Source organism: Coccinella septempunctata, chromosome 2 (genome assembly GCF_907165205.1).
Source record: "Coccinella septempunctata chromosome 2, icCocSept1.1, whole genome shotgun sequence".
Taxonomy (NCBI): domain Eukaryota; kingdom Metazoa; phylum Arthropoda; class Insecta; order Coleoptera; family Coccinellidae; genus Coccinella; species Coccinella septempunctata.
Genome location: NC_058190.1, coordinates 1,163,049 through 1,178,940, shown reverse-complemented (window position 1 = coordinate 1,178,940; position 15,892 = coordinate 1,163,049). Strand labels below are relative to the sequence as shown.

At 35.4% G+C, this 15,892-nt stretch overlaps 4 protein-coding genes across 4 annotated transcripts in view; 2 read left to right on the top strand and 2 right to left on the bottom strand.

Annotated features, from left to right (window-relative positions):
* The window catches only part of LOC123306840 (unc-112-related protein-like), a 48,586-nt gene extending 47,467 nt beyond the window's left edge, over positions 1-1,119 (bottom strand). Inside the window, exon 1 of the mRNA XM_044889004.1 lies at positions 712-1,119. Coding sequence (XP_044744939.1) covers positions 712-853 — 142 coding nt within the window. The 5' untranslated portion in view covers positions 854-1,119. The remainder of the gene's footprint in view (positions 1-711) is intronic.
* A 217-nt stretch (positions 1,120-1,336) lies between these two features.
* On the top strand, positions 1,337-2,960 carry LOC123306841 (39S ribosomal protein L37, mitochondrial). The gene is made up of 5 exons (XM_044889005.1): positions 1,337-1,584; positions 1,637-1,975; positions 2,032-2,318; positions 2,446-2,615; positions 2,671-2,960. Exons 1-5 carry the CDS (start codon positions 1,412-1,414, stop codon positions 2,917-2,919), a joined length of 1,218 nt encoding a protein of 405 aa, XP_044744940.1. The 5' UTR covers positions 1,337-1,411; the 3' UTR covers positions 2,920-2,960.
* Positions 2,961-6,004: 3,044 nt separating this feature from the next.
* LOC123307254 lies at positions 6,005-13,822 on the bottom strand. Its single transcript, XM_044889487.1, has 4 exons — positions 13,617-13,822; positions 12,781-13,039; positions 10,480-10,568; positions 6,005-6,578 (listed from the first exon to the last, which is right to left on the bottom strand). Exons 2-4 carry the CDS (start codon positions 13,025-13,027, stop codon positions 6,147-6,149), a joined length of 768 nt encoding a protein of 255 aa, XP_044745422.1. The 5' UTR covers positions 13,028-13,039; positions 13,617-13,822; the 3' UTR covers positions 6,005-6,146.
* A 257-nt stretch (positions 13,823-14,079) lies between these two features.
* The window catches only part of LOC123306770 (transcriptional regulator ATRX homolog), a 60,047-nt gene continuing 58,234 nt past the window's right edge, over positions 14,080-15,892 (top strand). The window contains exon 1 of the mRNA XM_044888907.1: positions 14,080-15,174. Coding sequence (XP_044744842.1) covers positions 14,342-15,174 — 833 coding nt within the window. The 5' untranslated portion in view covers positions 14,080-14,341. The remainder of the gene's footprint in view (positions 15,175-15,892) is intronic.

Sequence of the window (15,892 nt, the reverse complement as noted above, 5' to 3'; positions counted from 1 at the left end):
CATTAATAGTAGGCGTTCTATTTCTTATGCCACTCAGTATATTACCCTCAATATTACCAATTAGTAATAATATACTGTATTTTGAAAACTTCGGGATTATATATTCTTTTAAATTGCTATTGCATTCATTCCTTGCGTTTTAGATGATGTGGGTCAAAACCTACAAACTTTCAAGAAAAAAATAAGGTTCCGATATGTTATATTAGATTTTTCTTAACTGCAGAAAATTACATCAATTTTGTTTAGACTCAGGCATTATAATTTTTGTACTACCTCAATTGTGTTCTTGCCTTCCATCTGGGCCTGACTTATATACATATTTGGGGTTTGCCTGATGGATTCTTCATAGAACAACAGATTCTAAGCTATTTTCACACACCCTTCTTAAAAATCAGTCAAATCAATTTTTCTTCAACTTTTCCTAGCTAGCAAAACTACATCATGAAATCAACATATCATTCCGTCTACTGAGCAATCATTAATAACTAATTTGCTTCATTCATAATGGTCCTACGAGAGCAAAGATCTTAGTTCTCCATGCAAATGTTTCAGAACTGATAGACATTTTACTTCCAGATTAAGTGGTTGAAACTTTTAAGTATCCCTGCAGTTCTTCAACGTTGGTGAATCGCTCCATCAGCAGTCAAAATATAATTCGCAGCAAAATTATTAGAAAACTATTATCTGCCAATGAAACCTTTATTGACTCACCAAGTTCCTCCACAAGCCTGAGCATGACTCCACCAATGTGGAGGTCCCCCTTGACTCGAATGGGACGTTCTGTTTGCAAATCGGTAACAAGCACACGGAGATTCCAGGATCCATCTCCCACAATTTGACCATTAGCCAGCATCTTGGAAAAAGCTTAAATTTTTGTGGACGCGAGAAAGTCAACAAAAGAACGTATTCATGTTTCGTAAACAAATCACCAATCTGATGAAACAAATTCACACACTATCAATACTGTCTCGTACGAAAACGTGATCGCTATTTTTACAAGACTAAAAAACAGATGGAAATTCTTGTGTCCAAAAATGGTAATGCAAAAATGAAGGTTATTTTGAAGATAACCTACGTTCCACTCACGTCAAAATCAAAACACAAACTAACATAGACGGAAATGGAACGAAATCAAGCATCAAGAATCGTAAACCACAGAAACATATTCATTTTTTTCTTTCGTACTAATTCTCTTGTATTGTTACGATTTGAGTGCATTTGAGAATACTCAAAAGAAATCAATATTGTTTCTTTTGTTGGATCTAATTCAAGAACCCAGATTAGACATCATTCTTGATATCATTTGATTCTCAGAACCTTTTATGCTTTTGTGTTCTAACCTCGCTTAGTTCTCCTAACCTCGAAATCTGTATCAAAAAACCCCAAACAAAAATAATTTTTTTCTGATAAAATGAAACTAGGAGCAATTTTATTCAAACAACACATAGGGAAACATTTCAAAAAGCATTGGCTTGTACAGGGTAAAAAGAAAATTCTGAAGACCAATGCAGAACAAGTGCTCACGAAAAGTGGAATTACAATTGTGAAACCCGAAGATGTTCTGGAAAAAACGAAAATTGAGAAGTAACATTTAGCTTGAAATTCTTCAAATTTTCTTTATATATTGCTCTTTCAGAGTGGAAGTTGTTGGTATGAGACCGTTACGAATAAAAGAGGATGAATCACATCCCAATTGGCATGACAAGGTTCTCTATACTTACAAAGATGATAATGTACTGCTCGAAGGCTTACATCAAGCGCAAATTCTTACAAAAAGTGTTAGGATAGCAGAAGGGCTTCCGACAAAATACGTAACCAATTCGCTCACGAAAGAAATCAATAGTAAAGTAAGAAATATAATTTTGAGTGCTCATGTCTTCGATGCCGAACAACAAAAGTTACCAAAAATAAAAGATCCTTCAAGACCAGCCTGGAATTTTCCGAGAGAATATGGTATTACACATGAGAGAAGAAAGTAAACTTGTGAATGAACCACTGAAAATAACTGAACATAAATGTTTCCTTTTTCAGCAAATTGATGACTTCCAAATTACTAAACCTGTTGGAAACTCGCGAAGAACATGATATCGTTAGAAATCGTTTCTTATTGAACGATATGTATTTCTCATTTCCTTTCACTAAGGATGACAATTTGATACAGTTTCAAATTACCGGGGATACTTTGTTAGTTTCGCAGAAACCATTACCTCCTGTGACTGACGAATCGACTGAAGAGTACCAATTACCAAATCTACATCCAATTCATTTCACAGCATCGTTAAATGAGGAGAATATATACGAATTAGAAAATATTTACCGTGAGTATTAGAATTCACACCAATTGTGTTGTATTTTTTTTATGGTCATTTTTGAAGATATACAGGGTGTTCATTTTAACATCTCAGAACTAATGTTTCTTTGATTAATCCGAAAATTCATTCTCAGCTCTTAGGAAAGGAATAAAACCTCTCCATCCACATACATTATTTATCCATCATGATAGGACGATGGTCAAGAATTTGTTCGAGGAGGAAGTTGCAGATAACCAGATTCATGGTCGTTCTTTGTTGAAGACTTTCACAGTAGCTGCGTCATACGCGAAACAACAGTTTGGAGTGAGTGAAATTCGAAAATATTCATTCCTCCAGTTTAAATTTTTTCCGATTTTAGGATGATGTCGGAGATTTACCATCACCGGTAACTGTACAGAGTGTACAAACTGATGGTCGATTGTTTCAATTTGGTGTTTTACAAATGAACACTCTGAATTTAGAAGATGGTGAAAAGAAAAATATTTGGTACCAAACGGAACAGTTGCCCTTGTTCCAGGTTTGCAAGTATGACGCAGGAAAACCTGTCTTGAAGGGGTATAACGATGAAGTGGTTAAAAATTTGATAAGTTTTTATAACCAGTGTTGATAGATTGTGCGATTAAATATGTACAGTAATTAAGAATTTTTTATGAATCCTTTTATTTAATTTTTGATATAGAACAACCAAAAAAATTGTTGAGCCATAATTCACAACATACAGGATAATCATCATTTTTTTACCTCGCCCAATGTTATATGGAGAGATATTTTCATGAAATTCTCTTCACAGAGTTGAATAAATGGAAATAGAACAGACTCTTACACACGTTTAAACGATTCTCCGTATATTATGTATAGGGCGTCCCAAATTCGATGCTAACTGAGAGTGTTTCGAGAATTTTGACCCTCGATGTCTTTTCGAAAAAATTGAATATCAGAAAGAAGACCTCAGGTATCTTGATTTGTCCTTTAGTTGCGGGGCGTTTCTGAAAAATGACCTTTTCAAATATTTCGCTATAACTGTAATGGATCATAGAAATTAATTACCGTTTCAGAGATATAGAGAAGAGTCGGTGTTTTCTAAATGGGACACTCTAGGTTTTTTAGTCGAAAAGCATCGCGTTACAACTATTGTAACGCGATGCTTTTCCCGGAGAAAACTTATCTCGAGCGCCAGCTATTCTTTTCACTAGGAAGAATAGCAAACCTACCAGAGTAGCTGCTAGTCGGAGACAGAGTTCGCTGTTATCTAGGGTGGTAGCGATAACGAAGTAGTTGAAATCAAATTATGTAAAAGTTTATTCACACCTTCGGAAACTGATTATATGTACAACGGAGATATGTGTAGGTATGAAATATGAGCGAATCTATCAGCAAACATACATTCTGAAAATTCGATCCGATCACGAGCACTTTATAAAGTTTACACCGGGTACAGTGAAAAATCAAAGGTTGTTCAATAAAATGCGTTAACCAGAACTGACGAAATGGATACTAAGGATGACCTCGCGAAGTGAAATGACTTGCTATACGTTATCGGGATGTAATTAATTGTATTTCTCCAGAAATTAAAGAAACACAACCAAGGCGGATCTACTCGATACTTTTATTCACTACCCCAAGGGCTACGCTCCATGACTGATAGCGAAGAAAAGGTCTATTTTTAGTGCAACTACGGGATTTCACTGACGACGAGTGGTATCTCTTATTCTCTACCCCAAGGGCTTACGCACCATGACTGATAAAAAAGAAGAGATTTCGATTTCAACACTTATGACGCGGAACGCGAACAGGGGGTTGACGGGACGTCCTCTTCACTACCCCAAGGGCTTACGCACCATGACTGATAGCGAAGGGAAAAGTCAGATTCGCGAAACAGGGTAAAGTACGATAAAAGATAACAGAAAGCGATACAATATAGCAGTGTCAAAGAAGTAACCCACCTCCTTTATTCAAGGCACTCGCGGAAAACGAAGAATAAAAATTAATTTCTAAGAGCACTATCTTTGTAACACAAAATTATTTCTAAATCGAATCGCAGAGAAAAGAGAGTACAGAGCGTAAAAGTGACTAAAGTGTAAAAAAGAGACAGTCGCGGGGGAAAATCCGCCCCCATAGGCAAATCCCCCCACACGTTAAAAATCTGAAAATTCCAGAATGCGACAAGAGTGAAAAACGTCGTCAGCTCCGGTTTATCGCACATCAACATCAGAAAAACTTCAAAATCTTCAACGGCATGCAAGAAAAACAACGTTAAACACAGATAAACGGTTTTTTATATTTACTCTGCCTACCGGAATGAATGTACTGAATATTTGAGAATTAAATATTTTCAAAGGCGGAAATGTGAAATGAAAGGAGTGTACTAAAATGAACTCCACTACACTATCTCAAAAATGTCATCCGTTTCAGAGAGAGTTTTTCGATTCTTGACACGAGAAACCTTATAGAGGATGGCCCATCACAAACATGGTGCTCATTTTGAGGATGTAAATGAAGATATTTTTTAAATATTTTTTCGTGATGTTTGTAGGGTGTTCGAAAGCACAGTTTAAACTAATTTTCATATATACAAAAATTTTTTTAGTAGTGCGATAAGAGCTTTAATGGCGTGCAGAAAACTGTCCAGTAAGATTTGGGACTGTAACTTTTCTAGTAATGAATCTCGAAATCTCATCGATCTCGGTGTAACCGTTCGGTCTTGACGAAGTTTCAACTGACTCCATCTTTTTGGGAATTTTTCGAAGGTTTCGAGTGGTTTTTTTTTTCAGGAAAATTATCGTAGATCTAAATGTTATACATATTCTGAAAGAGCAACTCTTCAAGTAATAAATCTGAGAATTTCATCCATCCTGGTACAACCGTTCGGTCTTGACGAAGTTTCAACTGACCCCATCTTTTTGGGAATTTTTTGAAGGTCATCGTTCGAGTTGTTTCTTTTCCAGGAAAATTATCGTAGATTTAAATGTTATACATATTCTGAAAGAGCAACTCTTCTAGTAATGAATCTGAGAATTTCATCCATCCTGGTACAACCGTTCGGTCTTGACGAAGTTTCAACTGACCCCATCTTTTTGGGAATTTTTTGAAGGTCATCGTTCGAGTTGTTTTTTTTCCAGGAAAATTATCGTAGATTTAAATGTTATACATATTCTGAAAGAGCAACTCTTCTAGTAATGAATCTGAGAATTTCATCCATCCTGTTACAACCGTTCGGTCTTGACGAAGTTTCAACTGACCCCATCTTTTTGGGAATTTTTTGAAGGTCATCGGAAAATTATCGTAGATTTAAATGTTATATATATTCTGAAAGAGCAACTCTTCTAGTAATGAATCTGAGAATTTCATCCATCCTGGTACAACCGTTCGGTCTTGACGAAGTTTCAACTGACCCCATCTTTTTGGGAATTTTTCGATGGTGAACTTGTGAGTAGTTTTTCTTCCAGGAAAATTATCGTAGATATAAATGTGTTACATATTTTGAAAGAGTACCTCTTCTAGTAAAAAATCTGAGAATTTCATTCATTCTGGCGCAACCGTTTGGTCTTGAGGAAGTTTCAACTGACCCCATCTTTTTGTGAATTTTTTCATTTTCATCATTCGAGTAGTTTTCATTCCAGGAACAAACCTCGATTTACCCCCAACGTCCGAGCACGCTCAAAAAAGGAGTCTCTTCAATAAAAACAATCTGATATCAGAGAAGCGTTTAATGTACAGGTCCTAACTTCCCCAGTTTTCGTAAAAATAGTAACATCTTAAAAATAACAGAATATTAATGTTCGTGTACTCCAAATGTCCAACTAAAATATTTATAAACAGTGAATCGATCCAATTTTAAAGTGGTGCCGCGGCGATTTCCGCCCTAAAAACCAAATCGTGAATCGCATGCTGGAGTATCGCTCTTTGCCTATCGTCGAATTTCCGCAATTTTTCCGCTATAAACTCCACGAAAATGGCGCAGTCGTCTTTCTTCTCGCGCTTCAACACGCGATACACTTTCTCCACCCGGGTGTTCTGCGTGGACCTTTTTTTGGACGTTCGTCTCTTGCGGCACCAGAACTGTGCGGACTTGGTCGCGTAAATTTTCTCCGTCCTATCCGGGTCTTCCTCCACCCCCGCGTTGCTCGTCTCCGAATTGCGCTCGTTGGTGTCTTCCTCGCTCCTGGATCCGTTCTCTCCGAAGATGTTCTGTCCGTCGTAAATGTTCTGTTCGGGGTTTTCGATGTAGTCCTCGTCGATCGGTTCCTGTTTTAATTCGAGACTGGTCTGAAAAAAAATTGGCATTTAATAATCGATTGGTTGAAATGACTTCTAATTCTATTAGTAGCTCTGTCTTCATTATACAGTACAGGGTATCCGAGTTAAAGTGTCCCCATTCCTTATTGTGGAAACTAAAGGAGCTGGAAGAAAAAGTTGAATACAAAACTTGTCTGTAATCAATTGAACTTTTATTTTTTATAACCCACTAATACAGGGGGCTCCGTTTTTTACCTGTTGGTATCAACCTTCTTGTTTTAAATGAAACACCCTATATATTATTGCATTTTTGAATTCCTCGTCAAATTTTAAGGTAATTTTGGTTTGACAACATTGGTCCTATATTGTACCGATTCTGAGATATTCGACTTTTTCCTAAAATTTTGACAGCAGTAGGTGTTTACTAAAATAGCTGATACTATACTTCATTCAAATTTATTTTAGCAGTCGGTTGGCCATGAAATAATTTTCTCAAGTTTTTGTAACTAGAACGAAGTTAGGTTTGCACACATGAAATGTCGTTAATGTCATAACGCCGTTGCCACAACTAATATCAATTTTTATTACGAAAATGCCGAAAGTAATTGAAAAAAGAGACAGGGTTTCAGGATGTGCTATTTAGAATTCAGGTCCGCTCATTCAAATAGTTATACCCTGATATTCTAAAATCCACAATACGTCAGACGGTAGCCAATACATATATTCAATGTAAGAGAATTTATATAATGTTTCATCTGAATCTAAACGACATATATTTCAGCTGGATATTTCCACAATCAGAAAGATTGTGAATGAAGACAAAGAATTTCCTTCTATTGGGAGACCCAAAAAAGTGGTGGCATTTGAGAATTTTATGTTTGAGTGAATTAATGCGAAAAGTTTACTACAGGATTTTCGATAAATGTCATCGGAGAATAAGTTCCCTAAAATGGATTTTTCTATTTTTCATTTGACTTGTGCTATACAATTTAAATGCCTTAAGGTACTGATAAATACCTATAATTATTATTATTACATCAATGTATTAAGATGATTAGCCACAAATACGCGCAAGTTGCTCTGTTACTTGTTTTCATGTGAAATTTTTGTTCAAAGGTGAAATTCATCTTAACTTGAAACTTCCTTCAATTCCTTTTACTTCCATTGATATAAGATGATTTTTGTTGAAGAATTTAACATTCTTGTAATCATCTGTTAATTCCTTCGGGAGATACCCATTGCCAACCACTGCATCATATGCATTTCATCTTCGGGTTAATATTTCTGAAATCTACAAATGATGTAAGCCAAAGAAGATAACGAACATTAACTCTCCTCAAGCTAGTGCATATTATGATATTATACTGATCTCTTGTATTTTCCTTGTATATGCCTTCAATCAGTTTGTATAAACTTCAATTATGTTCGTCACATATTTTCCGAAGAGATTCGACATTGTGATAAAATACGTAATAACAGAAACTTTTAAGTAGAACGGGCAACATAGGGTTGATTTAAAACCCAAAAATGTTTCGACAAGCTTCATAACCCCACATTTTCGTACTATACAGAGTGAAATGTGTCAAATTTCCATGGCCAACCGACTGCTAAAATAAAAGTGAATGAAGTATAGTTTTCTAATGCATGTATCAAAACCAAATTTTGCCCAGCTCTTGTCAACATATTGGATCATACGCTACATCTCTATTTTCAGCTATCTGATATACAGGGTCTTCAAAAATTAGAGTTGAAAATTCAAATAGAAGTTCAACCAGAACTCAATTCTTTTCAAATGGCAACCTATATTTTTTTCTTGTTCATAATGTAGAGCAGGTTAAAATTAGCAAAAATCATACTTTTTCGGTAAAGTGAATAGTTTCAGAGATATGGACGAAAAAGTGCATTTTTCTCGTATAATGCGCCGTTTTCGGGTAATTTGATGTTCAATAATTAAAAAAGGATCTGTAAAATTTTAAAAATTGGGTACTTTTGCTGAATGCAACTCTGTTTAAAACAGCCATAGATGTGCAGGGACACAGATTCAGCTAGTTATTATTTTGAAGGTAATTTTGTTTTTCCAAAGGTGGCACAGCTCATTATGAAAACTCAAAATGGCTATGTCTTTTTATCAGGGTCGAATCGGAAAAAATTACATAGGAAAAAAGTGTTTCTTTTTACCTCAAGCATCTACTGTTAAACTATTTGTACGAGTCAAAGACTCACCCTTTATATGTACAGGGTGGGCAAATTTCGATGTTTTAGCACTACAGCTTTTAAACCAGAGGAAATAGACAAAATCTGATACCCCTTTTTCCGTTCTCTTTTTCTGAGAAACTTACAATAGTAGTAATGATTTTTGGCCACTTTCTTTTGTTTTCGAGTTATAAGCAAAAATTGGAAAAATGACGATTTCGAAATAAATTTATATCTCCGCTAATACTGATGATAGAGCTCTGAAATTGAAACATTATACAGGCACTTTTTTACGTAGTATCCAGTGGCGTGCTCGCCTTTTTAGCAGGATTTTTAATCACGAAGCTATTACCCAAAGTTATATTTTTTTAAATGGGAACACTAGTTTTCTGTGCAATTTTTTGAAAGCTTAATTTTTACTGATTTCCAAAATATATAACATCATATGGTTTCTATCAATATAAATAATAGAAAATCGTCAAAAACCTTTTTTCTCAATATTTCTATGGTTTCAACTTTTTACGAGCACAAAAAAATAGAGTTTCCTATAACAAAAGCAGTCTCCTTCCGGCAATGTCATTCTTTCTATGCATTTTACCAATTTTCACAAAATTTGAATCAAGATATATTTAATAAATTTTCATAATAATGAAAAGACGTATAGAAGGAGACAGTGGTAATCATACGATGCTATATGTTTCTGTGCTCATCAAAATTTGAGACCATAGAAATATTGAGAAAAAAGGTTTTTGACCATTTTCTATCATTTATATTGATACAAACCGTATGATGTTATATATTTTCGAAAACAGTAAAAATTAAGCTTTCCAAAAATTGCACAGAAAACTAGTTTTCCCATTTAAAAAAACATAACTTTGGGTAATAGCTTCGTAATTAAAAATCCTGCTAAAAAGGCGAGCACGCCACTGGATTCTACGTAAAAAAGTGCCTGTATAATGTTTCAATTCCAGAGCTCTATCATCAGTATGCGGAGATATAAAATTATTTCAATATCGCCATTTTTCCAATTTTTGCTTATAACTCGAAAACAAAAGAAAGTGGCCAAAAATGACCACTACAATTGTTAGTTTCTCAGAAAAACAGAACGAGAATGGGGTATCAGATTTTGTCTATCTCCACTGGTTTGAAAGCTGTAGTGCTAAAACATCGAAATTTGCCCACCCTGTACATAGATATATTGTTCGTGACGAGGAATTAAACTTGAAGCTCTACAAAAAGTACGGGCCGCATTGAAAAATAACAAAAAACTACATTTCGAAAATCTTTCATAGCAAGAAATTTTTCACTTTCACATTTCATTGCAAGTTTTGCTATCTAACTATTCTACTTTATTTTTTTTTTCGGAAGCGGCATTTTCGGCATTTTTGAAAAGGAAATCGAATTATGTACCTTTAAAACAAGGTGTCACTCAATCCCTCTTTTCATTTAAGATTTTAGAGGTGCAGTCATTACACTCACAGGGTTGATACAAATTGATTGAAAACGACCCCCTACGAACCAAACTGTATCACTTTTTGCATTTTTCCTGATTTTGCATGGGGGCCGAAATAATAGTGGTGGTATCTCTTCAAATCGTCACACTGATCCAAATGATAAAGTGTACATTTGCGTTTTTCTATAACATTACATCAGCTAAGCTAGTTTTCTGAGAAGTTGAGGATCGTTTTTTTTCAAGTAGGTATTTCATTATTGAGTGTGAAACGAGAATTGTACTAACCGTTAAAGTTACTTGCTGTTCATCTGGGTCATCCAAGAATTTCATGCTTTCCCAAGCAAACCACCTGGATTCGCACTTTCGTTGAATAGCTGAAAAAAAAACATCTGTAACGGGTTTTCATCGGTGCACTCGAGCGCCAGCTATTCTTTAAGGAAGAATAGCAAACCTACCCTGGTAGCTACGAGCCGAAGACAAGGTTCCTCGGTGTCTGGGGTAATAGCGACAACCAGTGAAATTCAAAATCAACGTACACAAATTATATTTGTCGACTCGTACAAGGAAACACAAATGGCACTATTATAAAATTCATACAGTGAAAGACTCGAAATCAGTGAATTTACAGGGCAAAACGGACGGAATGAAACGGGATCCGATCTAAAAAGTTATACGAGGGTTTACGGACTTGTTCGCCAGCCAGAACCTAAGACGCACACTTAACGGACAGATATCGGACTTCAGCCAGGTTAGGGGATAAAAAATTACAACACAGAGTCACGACGGCTCACCCTTAGTCTCGTTCGGCACTCCCCGGGTATCCACACCAGCAGAATGCCTCCCTAACCGTAGGTGGGGAACACGGGAACGAGGTAAAAGACGGGAACTGAGGAAAGGGTGCGCCAGCCCACAGTGTCCTCGGTACCCCCCGGGTATCCACACCAGCAGGGTACTTTAACGACAGTAGGGGTGGAACTAAGAAAGACGGGAAATTTCAGGGAAGGGTGGGCCACCCCAAAGTGCCTTCGGTACCCCCCGGGTATCCACACCAGCAGGGTACGTTAATGACAGTAGGGGTGGAACTCAGACTCGGGTATAAGAGGGATGCAGACGGAGACTGAAGTTCCAATGATATATAAAAAAACGGAGTATCGTCTTACCTATCGGTTTGGCCACTTGCACTCGCAAAACAGAAAGAATCGCCCAAGTACGGTGAATAAGAAAACAAAAAAAAAGAAAATTGGAATTCTATTCGTTAAAAAAAATTACTCACTTTACCCCCCCGTAGGACCGCCCATGATTTGAGAGAACAAACAGAACTATGCGAACTACTTTGTAGATATTGTTCAAAAACTGGTTGCTTCTTATCTTGACTTAAACAAATATATTCTTGACTTTAACAAATACAGGGTGTTTTAACACATTGACGGACAACGACGTCTATAGACGTCGTGCTGTGCTGTGTATGATGTGACGGCACAGTTTTTAGACGTTTATAGACGTCTTCCTATAAACTCGTCTAACATCGACACGACGTTCCTGGACGTTGGAAAATTGTGATATTATGAAAAGGCGTCACATCGTTCACACATTTTGAATTTTGTGAACCCGAAAGATGACTATCTTGGTCGAATCATTCGCTTCGCCATACCGAGTATTCAGCCGCGACACAGCCATTCGGCGTGTTCAGTATTTGTTCAAATGTGATAGTGTTACGCTCGAAAATTACGTAGTTTCCGTGTTAAACTTTCATTATAACTTTCTTACCAAATCTAATGAAGAGAAATTTCACTTTTTCTGTTGAAAAAATGAGAACGCCTTTGGACGTCCATATCATAAAAAAATGAAGAAAAATGTTCATGTTATGACAATGACGTCTAAAGCCGTCTGTTGTTTTTTTTCCATATTCACATCATCTAAATCACTACTAATATTTTGATATATATCACTCCAATTTTGAACCATATTAAATCAGTATACATGCGCGTCACATCACAAGCTACTGCCAAATAGGTACTGTCCATCAATGTGTTAAAAAATGAGGCTTTTTTTTGACAGAAGGAAGAAGTCATCAAAATAAGTGGTTTCAACGAAAATTGTCTATATAAAATATCCAAGATACCTGAGATACAACCCCTTAGAAATTCGACAAAATTTCATTGAATTTCAAGTACGGGACTATGGAAGGTGACTTAATAATAATGAGGAAACTTCGGCAATCCTAAGTTTCCATTTTCATTACAACGTAAATATTGAACGTGCCAATATCCTAAACAAAACCTCATGATCGAATCGATAAGTTTTTTCCATTGCATTGTGATAATTCACAACTAACAAACGGCCTAGGGACGTATTAGGATCTATTTCAATAATCATTTAATTTTTTTTTTCAACTTTGTAATTTTGAAAGTTTTGTTAAGGTTTCATTTTTATCAGTTCTTCCTTTTGTTGGAAAAAAAAGCCTCACCTTTAAATACACCCTGCATATTCCTACCAATTCATTCTAATAAATTCCTGAATACTAAGTGTTCTGTTTCCTATGTCAATTAGTATTCTAGTGTACACCATTCAACACAAAAAACTTACCTTTGCCTGTTCTCACCCTCTCAAGTAGTCGATGTTTCTCTCTTCTTCGCGAGCCCCTTAGGCTCTCCATTTTTTTCTTCAAAACGTCAGGATCCTCTTTCAGGATTTTACTGAGTTCGTGCCAAGCGCCCTCCTTCTTCCTCGCATTGTGGTAGTCCTTATCGTGCTTTTTCCACAATGCCGGACGCTTCTCATATTCCTTAATGAAAAAAAGGAGCTTCTCATAGTTCCAAGTCATCTTTGCCATTCAATTGTGACCCTTAATGCAAAAAATGCAATTGTAATTTTGTATTGTAATTTTGAGGTATTTTTGGACACATTTATCATAGGTGATTGAAAGCAATTTCTAGCAAATCAGGGTAGAACTCAATATTAACATAGCCTTGAAAAATTCTTTGATAGAAAACTAGTGAACTCATATACTTAATGAAATTTGTAGAACCATTATTGGTACTTCTTATGGATCACTACTATACAGGATTCCCTGTTTGAAATAGAGAAGATTCTGCAAATTTTAAAATAAAGCTGTTTTTCATGGCCTGTACAGCACAGGTCAACCTGTATATATTTTGTCCTGACAGATCTAATCTGTTATCACATTAGGAATGTTGTGGGAGTCATTATATCCGGAAATCTAACTTCATAAAGTTCAAATGTGAAAAGGTAGAATCTTGTTTGTCTCATTCATATTTTATGCACTACCAGTTTATCGGTAAATGATTTTAACAGATCTTTGATTAATCCATTTTATTAGTATGGTGTTTCATTTGGCCAAAATTCTCGATTTTGTTGTATTGTTTGTTACATCCCAACTGTATTTTTTCTGCACTTCTTACCACGTAGATAATGAAGCATAGCAGTTTCTTCAGCTTCTTTTCTGCGAAAGTTCAGTTCACATTTTGAATGTGGGCCGGGATTTCTGAAAAAACATTTCTTCATTCATTAGTTGTAATTAAAATTTGAGTGAATTGATCAGCGATGTTTACTATTTTTAAAAGCGATGTTTACTATTTTTAGATTATTTATTTTGTTTGACGTTTGACTTTTGACGGTCATAGAGGTGAAAGGTGAAAGTAAGTAGTTCAACTTCACCTGTCAGAGTCCATTCATTATCCATTCATTACATTTGTGGGATCAGGTGTACCGGGTTATTTTCCTTCAAGAAGTTTTTCTGTTGCCTTGGCCAAATGATATACAAAATGTATTGTCTGCCTTTTTCTCTTTCGGTTTCTTTAGCCCGTAAAAAAGAGTGATAAGATAAAATATTTTCTATGATGCCTTCAGAAAATGTCAGAAATATTGACGTTTGACGAACGGTAATCTGTGGCCAATTATAAACAAAAACTTGAAGTTTTTCGTTTTTATCAACATTAGTATTGGTTATACTTAAATTAATCTGCCGTTGTTCTTGTTCGATTACCATAAATTTATTCTGAACAGTTTCATTGTCATAAGTGTTGTAACTATCGATCACTTTTTAGCGGGAAATTAGCTTTCGTTCAAGTGGGTCAAGTGTCATCTTTTGTTATGCACGGTAAATTGAACTGTATTCAGGATTATTATGTTTGATTCAAATTTGAAACAGTTACTGGAAAACCTCACCAAGATAAATGAATTAAGTAAAAAGGCTATTGATGACATCAATGACTTTTTACTGGAGAATGATTCAAGTGTTTCAACTAGGAGCAATTTTGTAGATAATCTATCACTTACAATCCTATCTCTGAGCGAAGAGAGGGTTTGTATTAAAAACTCATACAACAAGCTCTCAACTGATGATCCTAAATGTTCAGAGTCTCCTACAGTAGAGACTTCATCAAAAGAGGAAGACCCAAAAGAATCATTACAGAATCCACCTGAAACTGTTACGTTAGAATGTACAGAAGAAGCCACTAGTAACGCAAATGAAGTCTCGGAAAAAGAAAGAATCGAAGAAACTACAGATACATCTGAAAAGCTGGAAAATGAGCCAGTGGTCAATGAGCCTTGTAACCCAAAACCAATGCTAAAAATAGTGGACTTCAACAAGCTAGTTGATCCCCGAAATTTGGAGTTGATGAATAAAAATCAAGATAAAAATTCGAATGCTAAGAATGAATCCATAATAGTCCTAAGTAGTTCAGAAGATGAAGCTGTAGTCTATAACAATAAACGGAACAACTTGGAAAAAAAAATTCATAAATTACTTACTGTACAAGCTGAACCTTCAGTGAATCAATCGACATCATCTATTAGTCATGTAGAAAAGGTTCAGGGAAGCATTAACTCAAATGATACTACATGTTTGAATATTGAAAAGGATATAAAGTTCAGAAGTAAACCTTATGTAAAGTTGTTAAGAGTTCCCTGTGAAGAGATAGAGAAATTTTATGCTCGTAGGCATCAAAATAACAGGTGAGTCTCTTGTGAAACATTAATTACTTTCAAGCAGAATTAATTTTTTTGAAAATTGCTTATACAATCTAACATAATGTGTACAAGGGATATCAGAATTTTGCAAAATCGCATTAATAGTAAAAATGAAAGGCCTTGTATGATAGGTTGTATATGAGTGACTTGAAGTTATACCAGAAGTATCTATATACTTCGTTTCTTGATTGTAAGAGTGACTATTAATAACAAAAAAGTTCGTTTTTCTGATATAAAACCCTGTATTTCATTAGACAATTAGATAAGACGAAAAATCTCTATCTAACGATGTGTCACACCCTATAACCAAATCTAAGGATTTTCAGAATATTGGGGGTTTTTCGAATTTCTGTTAATATGCCAAAATTCATAAACATACTTCGATCAGTCAAACCAAACTTAACACAGGTATCTCACATGGATCATGAAATTGTTGATTTCATCAATGAATTTCCAAAGACTGAAAATTGTTATACAATTAGATATTGTGTACAGGGTGTCCCATGGTGGGTGGCTTATTAGACACATTCAAGATGAACTTTACGTCAAATTTGAGAAGAATGAATTAACATCTCCAGTTTGGGTATGGGGAATTACAAAGAAATTGTAGTTAAACTTGTATGAAAAATAGCAAAGTTTGGCTGGTATTTTATCCGAATAGACTCCTGTCATTCATTACGATCCACAAATTTTGAGGAAAATA